At 59.5% G+C, this 9,280-nt stretch overlaps 2 protein-coding genes across 2 annotated transcripts; both read right to left on the bottom strand.

The window, feature by feature from the left end:
- Nucleotides 1-174: 174 nt before the first annotated feature.
- Nucleotides 175-722, bottom strand: LOC122404267 (the record flags this gene model as incomplete). The annotated part of the gene is made up of 1 exon (XM_043408204.1): nucleotides 175-722. A coding segment is annotated over exon 1 (548 nt), but the record flags the coding sequence as incomplete, so codon positions are not given.
- Nucleotides 723-2,933: 2,211 nt separating this feature from the next.
- LOC122404266 lies at nucleotides 2,934-4,345 on the bottom strand. Its single transcript, XM_043408203.1, has 2 exons — nucleotides 3,608-4,345; nucleotides 2,934-3,029 (listed from the first exon to the last, which is right to left on the bottom strand). The coding sequence occupies exons 1-2, from the start codon at nucleotides 4,343-4,345 to the stop codon at nucleotides 2,934-2,936; spliced, it is 834 nt and encodes a 277-aa protein (XP_043264138.1).
- Between the last annotated feature and the right edge of the window lie 4,935 nt (nucleotides 4,346-9,280).

Here is a 9,280-nt window from a genome sequence, read left to right as displayed (position 1 = left end):
CCCCACTCCATGCTTGGCAACTCGGCCGCCACCTGCGGCCAAGTTGCAGCGAGGGCAGCTGCCATCAGGGCGTCCTTGTCCAGGCGCCGAAGCGCCCAGCGGCGCGGTGGGATGCCATCCGGGCGGCGGTGCCGGGACGCAGCCCCGGCGGCAGAGACCTCCATCCGGATATACCGGTGATCGGAGAGTGTCTCTGCCTCCGGGGCCACCTGCCAACCCGACACCATGCGCACGGCGTTGGGGGTCGCGAATCCAACATCCACGATAGACCCCCCATATCGCCGCACGCACGTGTGCTCCGACCCCCGGTTCAGTAACCGAAGGTCGAGCCCCGCCGCCCAGTCGCCCAGGATCCCGCCGCGAACGGTGGTCCTAGGGGATCCCCAAGCCACCGACTTGGCGTTAAAGTCCCCCAGGACCAGCACCGGCCGGGCCGCGCAGCGCTGCACGCATGCCGCGACCTCGGCCAAGTACAGCTCGAACGCGGCGTGACCGCTGCGGGGCGAGATGTAGCACCCCACTACGGCGACTCCCCCCCAGTCCACGGCGACGAAACCCCGACCGCGCTCCAGAATGGAGAACGGCGGGGACCCGTCGCCACCTCCCCATACCGTCGCCACCAAACCGTCCGCGTCGCCCACCCAATGTGGGTGATCAGGCACGCGGTACGGCTCGGCGGCGACCGCCAGGCCAACCCCCCACTCCGCGAGGACTTGGGACATCATGTCCTGTGCCGCGCGGCAGTGGTTGAGATTGGCCTGGAGGAGGAGGCGGGGCGCCGTTATTTAACGGCCGTCCCAGCCTCCTCCCGGCTGTCCGTCCCCGTGGCACCGTCCACCTCCATTGTGGACGCTGCCAGCAACCGCGGTGCTTGAACCGGGGTGGGCCCCTTCTTCTTCCCCTTCCGGGAGGGGGGAGAGCACTTTTTGCTCCCCACCCTGTGATCGGCTGGCCTCCCCATGTCCGCACATAGCGGGCAGTGGGGGGCCGCCGAGCACTGGCTCGCGCGGTGGTCATTCGCCCCGCAGCGGTAACACTGACCGCTGCGGTCCACCGGCGAGGTGCACCACTGCCTCACGTGCCCCAGCTCGAGGCAGCGGTGACACTGGAGTGGCCGCGGCGCGAGTATCTCCACTCGCGCCGAAACCCACCCCACCAATACCCTCCCGGATTCCGCCACCTTTCGGGCGGCGGAGAGGGGACACCGGGCCCACACCGACCCCAGGCCGGAAGGAGACCTGCGGATTTCTCCGACCCGCACGTCTCCCTCGGGGCAATCACCCGCCCTCGCTAGGGCACAGGACACCTCCTGCGCGGTGACCGAGTCGTCCAACCCACATATGCGCATCTCTGTGCGCTTCGTGGGCCGGACGACTCGGACACCCCGCTCGCCCAGCTGCTCCTGGAGCCTCTGGGCGAGTCGGTCCGCCTTCTCGCCGCCCTCTGGACCAGGGATCTCCAGCAGGAGACCCCCGGTCACGGCCCTCTTCGCCCTCACGGAAGCGATGCCAAGCTCCTCCAGGGATATATTATCCCTGGCGAGCTGCATCGCCCCCGCGAGTGTCAGGCCGCCCCCCTGAGAAACGGTCAGCGTCACTGCTGCCGTTTTAGGGGGGCGCCCTGGTCGCACCTTCGCGGCATTTCCCTTGGCCGCGGGCGGCGAGGCAGGCCTTCCTCGCCGCCCTCTTCGCCTTCCGCCCTACCACCTCGCTCCACGACACCCCCCCTTGGGATGGTGCCGCGGAGGACGCGCGCACCGGGGCCGCGGGTACACTACCCCCCTGGGGGACCGCGACCCGGGGCACCGGAACGGCCACGGTGGGTGGAGCCTTCCCTCTCCCCACCTTAGCCTTCCCCGCCTGAACCGACTTTGGTCGGGGAGGCAGCACGTTCTTGTTGTTGCTGACCGCACCTCCGTGGAGGAGCTCCTCCTGGAAGGCGGCCAGCTTACCATCGATCATGTTCCAGATCCTCCTCAGAAGTTCGTCCTCTGAGGAGAATGGGGAACTCTTCGCGGGCGGAGTGCGGGTGGAAGGTCCCCGCAACACCGCCGCCGCACTCCGCTTTTTTTCCACGCCCGTGGGTCGTGGTGGTGGAGGTGGAGGAGGAGGGAGGATAGGAGGGAGGGCTGCGCTGTTCCAGCGCGGCTCTGCCCTCATCCTCCCCCGTCGCTCCTCCTCCACCTGGAGCTGCAGCCGTTCATTTCGCCCACACAACTCCTGCGTCGCCTCCCTCATCCTCTGGGCCGCTTCCCTAAGGGGGTCTGCCCCGCAGGTCTTGTGCCCCTTCAACGAGCAGCCAGCGGCCACCTTCTCCACCCGCCTCAGGGACGAGGAGATCCTCTCGGATATCTCCTCGGTTACCTCGTCCCTGAGGCAACTCACCATCACGACCGGGTTCATCGCCCGGTCCACTCCGTCGACGGCCTGCCCCGTCCGCTTCCTCTTGTGGCTCCTCGTGGAGGAGAAGGACGAGACTGACGCAGTCTCGTCGTCCTCCTCCACCTTCCACGAAGCCGGGCCAGGCGCTGAGTGAGGCGCGAGCGCCGTCACCCCTAGCCCCAACACCGTCATCGTCCTCCCCTCCAATATAACCCGTCCCATCCCCGTTTTATTTTGAAAATCCATATGAATCCCACGAGTAGGTCGGAAATAAAGGTCCACCCGGGCAGAGCCGCCTTACCCGGGTAAGCCTAATACTCCGGGGGTTCGGCAGGTGCCCCGGAGGTGGTCGCTTGGGATTGGGCCTTCTCCCCCAACCATGCATCCCATCGCCGCGCACCATAGCTTAGGATTGGAGGGCGATTTTATAGAGTCGCCATACTCTTGGCCCAGGCGGTTAAGCCAAGGCCCCCGTTTCTCCTGCCGTCACGTACCATTCACAAAACCAAAAAAGGAATTATGAATGGATTGTCGTGACGACCAACAGGAGGCTTACGGTGTGATTAGCTTCAGGTACCTCGGGGTCGCTACGCCCCGTACTGCGGCCGACGATTGCTGGGCACAGCCCCTGAGGGTCCCAAGGACACCCTGGGTCAAGACCCAAACCCGGCCGGGCACACCATCCGGACCCGGGGCCGTGTTACGCGCCCCGAGCCGTCTGATGGCCGCGGCCAGCTCCCCCTGAGTGACCCCCAGTTCGGCCGCCCACTCCCTAGGGACTGCCGCCTCCACCGGAGGACGTGGTCCCCTCACCCGAATTGGGAAAAGAGTATTGACCACGTCCTCCAGCAGCCGGGGGTCAAGACCCTCGGTGACGGGGGGCGCCCACGGGCGGAGCTTCTTCAGCACCACCCTGTACGGGCGCCCCAAGGATCGTCATCGAGGGTCTGGAGGAGATCCTTCCATGCCCGGGTCTTGGCCCGTTTGATGGCGACCTGCAGAGCAACCCGCGCCATCCGGTATGCCTCATACAGGTCATCTGCCCTCGCTCGCGCCACGCCATCGTCCGGTCGTAGACGACGGCGCGCGCGGGCGTACTGGCGTCGGGCGCGGACACTCGCGACCCGCAATTCCGCGATCGCGGCCGACCACCAGTACACCGCCCGGCGAGGAGAAGCTCGCCCGACCCGGGGCATCGACGCGTCGCAAATGTTTGCGACTAGTACCCCGAGCCGGGCAGCCTCCTCCTCCATGCTTGGCAACTCGGCCGCCACCTGCGGCCAAGTTGCAGCGAGGGCAGCTGCCATCAGGGCGTCCTTGTCCAGGCGCCGAAGCGCCCAGCGGCGCGGTGGGGTGCCATCCGGGCGGTGGTGCCGGGATGCAGCCCCGGCGGCAGAGACCTCCATCCGGATATACCTGTGATCGGAGAGTGTCTCTGCCCCCGGGACCACCTGCCAACCCGACACCATGCGCACGGCGTTGGGGGTCGAGAATCCAACATCCACGATGGACCCCCCATATCGCCGCACGCACGTGTGCTCCGACCCCCGGTTCAGTAACCGAAGGTCGAGCCCCGCCGCCCAGTCGCCCAGGATCCCGCCGCGAACGGTGGTCCTAGGGGATCCCCAAGCCACCGACTTGGCGTTAAAGTCCCCCAGGACCAGCACCGGCCGGGCCGCGCAGCGCTGCACGCATGCCGCGACCTCGGCCAAGTACAGCTCGAACGCGGCGTGACCGCTGCGGGGCGAGATGTAGCACCCCACTACGGCGACTCCCCCCCAGTCCACGGCGACGAAACCCCGACCGCGCTCCAGAATGGAGAACGGCGGGGACCCGTCGCCACCTCCCCATACCGTCGCCACCAAACCGTCCGCGTCGCCCACCCAATGTGGGTGATCAGGCACGCGGTACGGCTCGGCGGCGACCGCCAGGCCAACCCCCCACTCCGCGAGGACTTGGGACATCATGTCCTGTGCCGCGCGGCAGTGGTTGAGATTGGCCTGGAGGAGGAGGCGGGGCGCCGTTATTTAACGGCCGTCCCAGCCTCCTCCCGGCTGTCCGTCCCCGTGGCACCGTCCACCTCCATTGTGGACGCTGCCAGCGACCGCGGTGCCTGAACCGGGGTGGGCCCCTTCTTCTTCCCCTTCCGGGAGGGGGGAAGCACTTTTATGCTCCCCCCCTGGGGACGGCGCGCACCCCAGTCCGCACATACGGGCACGTGGGGGGCCGCCGAGCACTGGCTCCCGCGGTGGGCCCTCACCTTCGCCCCGCAGCCGAACCGACCTTGGTCGGGGAGGCACCGCCTTCACGCCGACCACACCTCCGTGAGGAGCTCCTCCCGGAAGGCGGCCAGCTTGCCGTCGATCATGTTCCCGATCCTCCTCAGAAGTTCGTCCTCTGAGGAGAATGGGGAACTCTGCGCGGGCGGAGTGCGGGTGGAAGGTCCCCGCAACACCGCCGCCGCACTCCGCTTTTTTTCCACGACCGTGGGTCGTGGTGGTGGAGGTGGAGGAGGAGGGAGGATAGGAGGGAGGGCTGCGCTGTTCCAGCGCGCCTCTGCCCTCATCCTCCCCCGTCGCTCCTCCTCCACCTGGAGCTGCAGCCGGGCATTTCGCCCACACAACTCCTGCGTCGCCTCCCTCATCCTCTGGGCCGCTACCCTAAGGGGGTCTGCCCCGCAGGTCTTCTGCCCCTTCAAGGAGCAGGCCGCGGCCACCTTCTCCACCCGCCTCAGGGACGAGGAGATCCTCTCGGATATCTCCTCGGTCACCTCGTCCCTGAGGCAACTCACCATCACGACCGGGTTCATCGCCCGGTCCACTCCGTCGACGGCCTGCCCCGTCCGCTTCCTCTTGGAGCCTATGTGGCTCCTCGTGGAGGAGAAGGACGAGACTGACGCAGTCTCGTCGTCCTCCTCCACCTTCCACGAAGCCAGGCCAGGCGCTGAGTGAGGCGCGAGCACCGTCACTCCAGCCCCAGCACCGTCTTCGTCCTCCCCAACCGAAACAACCCGTCCCATCCCCGTTTTAATTTGTGAATCCATATAATTCCCACGCGTAGGTCGGAAATAAAGGTCCACCCGGGCAGAGCCGCCTTACCCGGGTAAGCCTAATACTCCGGGGGTTCGGCAGGTGCCCCGGAGGTGGTCGCTTGGGATTGGGCCTTCTCCCCCAACCATGCATCCCATCGCCGCGCACCATAGCTTAGGATTGGAGGGCGATTTTATAGAGTCGCCATACTCTTGGCCCAGGCGGTTAAGCCAAGGCCCCCGCTTCTCCTGCCGTCACGTACCATTCACAAAACCAAAAAAGGAATTGTGAGTGGATCGTTGTGACGACCAACAGGAGGCTTACGGTGTGATTAGCTTCAGGTACCTCGGGGTCGCTACGCCCCGTACTGCGGCCGACGATTGCCGGACACAGCCCCTGAGGGGACCCTCGGTGGCCTGGTGCGGCCATGAGCTGCCGGCCTCCGAGGGGTAGAAAAGGGGTCGCGGCGGTTGCGAGTTGGGGCTCGCAGCCGCCACTAGACGCGGCCCCGGGACGGATGGCGGCAGGACGATGTGGCCTCGTCCTGCCGCTATGAGACAGGGCGATTACCGGGGGGACCGTTTGTCCCCCCGCGGGTGGGCGCAAAGCGCGGGCACGGGGAGGATACCGGAAGTATACTTCGAGCGATTCCCGGTATCCTCCCAAATCGTGCGGAAGGGTCACCGTGGGGTTTTTAGTGGGTAGGTCCCGCGCCCGATATAATGGGCGCGGGGAATCCCACACACCCCTGCCGCCTCTCCCCAAAGAGGTGGGAGGGAGTCTTTCGAAGATTTTCCCCACGAAAAGCCACCCATGAATAGATAAGTAGTAGAAGAGTGTGTTTAGGATGTAATGTAATAATAGATAAGAAAGAAAGTTTATGAAAGAATGCACATTGTTTAAATATCGAATAAAATGCGAAATTTAATTTAAATCCGAAATAATTCGTTACCCGGTTTGTTTTCGGTTACGCGACCGACCAGGAAGAGTCTAGGTCGACGCGTCCGCTATTCGAAACATTAGAGGACAGAAAAACACGGTTCTCGAGGTTTTCTGTAAAGTCACGCGAACGATAAAGTAACGCTCGAGTTCGAACAAGCCAAGTTCAACGCCCAGGCATAGGAAAGGTACGACAATTATAAATTAAACACAGACGGACGAGAGACGCCACGGCAGCGCCACGCGACGAAGGATTCCCCCTCTCACGCGCACACTTTTGGCAGCTCATGTTCGTCCGTCACTTGCTATCGAGCCACTGAACTGAGCATATCGATAAGCGAGCACGCTATCGAGAAGTTTCCACAAATCTCCGAATCGGTCGAGTTCTTCGACTCTTCGTTGAGAAGCTTCTCAAAAAATTAGCCTGCTTTGTCGCGAGTTCCTAGATCAACGATCTAGCTCAGTGCGACACAATATAATATAAAATTAAAGCGTCGAGTTATTCGAGCTTCCAAGGGCTAGACGGCTCCACAGTCCAGGGCTTACTGACAATCCCCTGGGTGGACCCACCGTCTCCCCACGGATCGAGTCCTAAACTCGATCCTTCCTGGTTTTTCGAACGGTTACGAACCCACAGACCAAGGGTAGAAATAAAATACCCTTGAGTGGATTCGCCGTCTTCTAGCCGAAGCGCGGGACACCTAGGATCTCCCAGCTTACGGCAAAATTATCAGATCACGTCCCAAAATCGCTCGCCTGGTACGACCGCATTGCGTAGGACGTCGATTCTAAAAGGAACGTGGTATCCGGAGCAACTGTAAGTCGCCCAAGGGCGCCGTTGGCAAACCGGTACCGCACCGTGCCCGTACGCACATAACCAGACGGTGAAGGGCCGAGGATAAGGGCGACGGTTGGAATCTTACAACCTCCCTCTGATCGCCCCTCCTACGACAACCAAGGGTTGCAGGCTTGAAAGATAGCGGAATTAGAATCTTGAATAAAGAAACAATAAGCGAGCGATTCCCGATTTAAAGGGAACGCTCACACACACATACAGTCCACTAATATAGCCGCGTATCGCGGCGACTGAGATTCCCGCTCCTGGGTGCGACAAGCACAAACCAGGCGCGAGCGCGAAAGAGAAAGACATCCGACGTGAGTCACGTTGTCAGGTATTTAACGCCTATTCTTGTCTCTTTCTGTTACAGATCATCGAAGCTAGACAGCCGGTAACGCGTCTAGACCGGCAGACCTGTTTTTGTTTCCAGTAATACGATTCAATAAACGACGTAGTCGGATTCATCGGCTACGTGAAAATTAAAAACCACTTGTATTCTTTTCCCCGACGTTCCTTCCCTCGAGATCAGGACCACCGTTAGGCGAGGTTTTTTCAAACCTACTCCCCCTAACAATTGTACTTCTCTGTCGTCTTCGCCAACAAAATATATTTGTAAGTATTGTGGTTCCTTTTGAGGTGCTGGCAACAAACTTCCAACTAAGTGGTAAACCTGGCCTTGAACTTTAAAAGTTGGCATAAAACTGTCCTTTATTATCTGTTTAACTCCGAATGAACTCATTTGAAAGCAACTATTATATTTACGAATACCGTTCATGAAATGATCATGTTCTGGATGTTTATTCACTATCAAGCTGTAGAGAGGCCCGGGTAGCTCTTCATAAGGCAGTAGCTGCCCCTTTCCAGCGCTACAGCACATGCCGAGTGCCTCCTACTTCCACTTGAGAGCATTGCACCACCAGCACTTGTTGGTCATGGAACCCAAGGCGACAGTACTGTCGTTTTCATAATCTGTATCGATATCATATGCCATGCCGGAGTGAGCCTTGATTTTCCAAGAACGTTCCTTCCTTTCTACTTGATTTTGCTCATATCGAGACTGTGACGTCCTATGCACCTCAGGGTGAGCTTGCTGGTACCTAGCCACAGCTTTTCTGTTTACCTCAGGGTGAGTTTGTTTGTACCTAACTACAGCTTCTCTATGCACATCATGGTGTGTTTGTACATACTGTTTAGAAACGTTTTGAAGTTGTTTCTTCCAAGTAACGTCGGTGTATCTGGCACGGCGCTTTTTAGACGGCGGTGACATAATAGCCACTTCACTTCTTCTCGTAGTTGTTCTCTTAGCAACGACAGGGCGAAGTGAAGAAAAGGAGGCGGGCTCGGATATTGTCGTAGCCACTTCACTACGTACATATACATCGAAATGGCCATGTGACAGATCATGTGAAAAACGTAGTCGTCTCACGTGATTACCTGCAGTACCAAACTTACTTACAGCTCATCGTTACGGTGAACTTCAAAGACCCATGGAAAGAGTAGCCCTGCCGCTTTCAGCTTACACAAACTACCATAAGTAAAAGGGCGTGACATGTCAATGCAGTATTCAGCGGCACTGGAGTAATTATCCCCGTTACTGTCATGGGACATAATGGCAAACTCGTCCCAGTTGGCCATTACATGGCTAACGATTTCCTCGCGTACTTCTCTGACCATCACCTGTGTGTCATAAAATATATAGGAGACGGCTCGAAACAAACAGACCCCATCTCCAATTATAGGAACTACGGGGTGAGGCACCATAGTCCTATTAATTTTCAATGATTCAACAATCATTGTGATAGATAACAAACAAAATCTATCTAAATATGTACCCAATGTTTTGTACTAAAAAATTTCCTATCTAAATTGTCTTTATAATAAAGGAACAGAAAATCATTTATAAAGGGAAAGGAAAGGAATCGAAAAGTTGAAAAAGAACTGGAAAAAATTGGGCTGAAAAGCACACTTTATAAAAAAGAGTAGTAAATCAAATATAAAGAAATAGACATTTTGAATAACTATTTTGGAAATACAGTGATGCGACGCAGGATGACGATCGGTCCTGGTGCAACGCGATCGTTTGCGGTCGCTAA

This window comes from Colletes gigas, unplaced genomic scaffold, assembly GCF_013123115.1.
Source record: "Colletes gigas isolate AHSC1104 unplaced genomic scaffold, ASM1312311v1 Colletes_gigas_Sc00143, whole genome shotgun sequence".
In the NCBI taxonomy this organism is placed as follows: Eukaryota; Metazoa; Arthropoda; class Insecta; order Hymenoptera; family Colletidae; genus Colletes; species Colletes gigas.
The sequence above is the reverse complement of the archived record's forward strand: the minus strand, read 5'-3'. Positions and strand labels throughout refer to the sequence as shown.

Coding starts and splice junctions, on each gene's coding strand:
- LOC122404266 (XM_043408203.1), bottom strand. CDS start 4,345: ATGTCCCAAGTCCTCGCGGAGTGGGGGGTTGGCCTGGCGGTCGCCGCC. Junction 3,030..3,607: donor AGGAGGCTGCCCGGCTCGGG/GTACTAGTCGCA, acceptor GTCTTGACCCAG/GGTGTCCTTGGGACCCTCAG.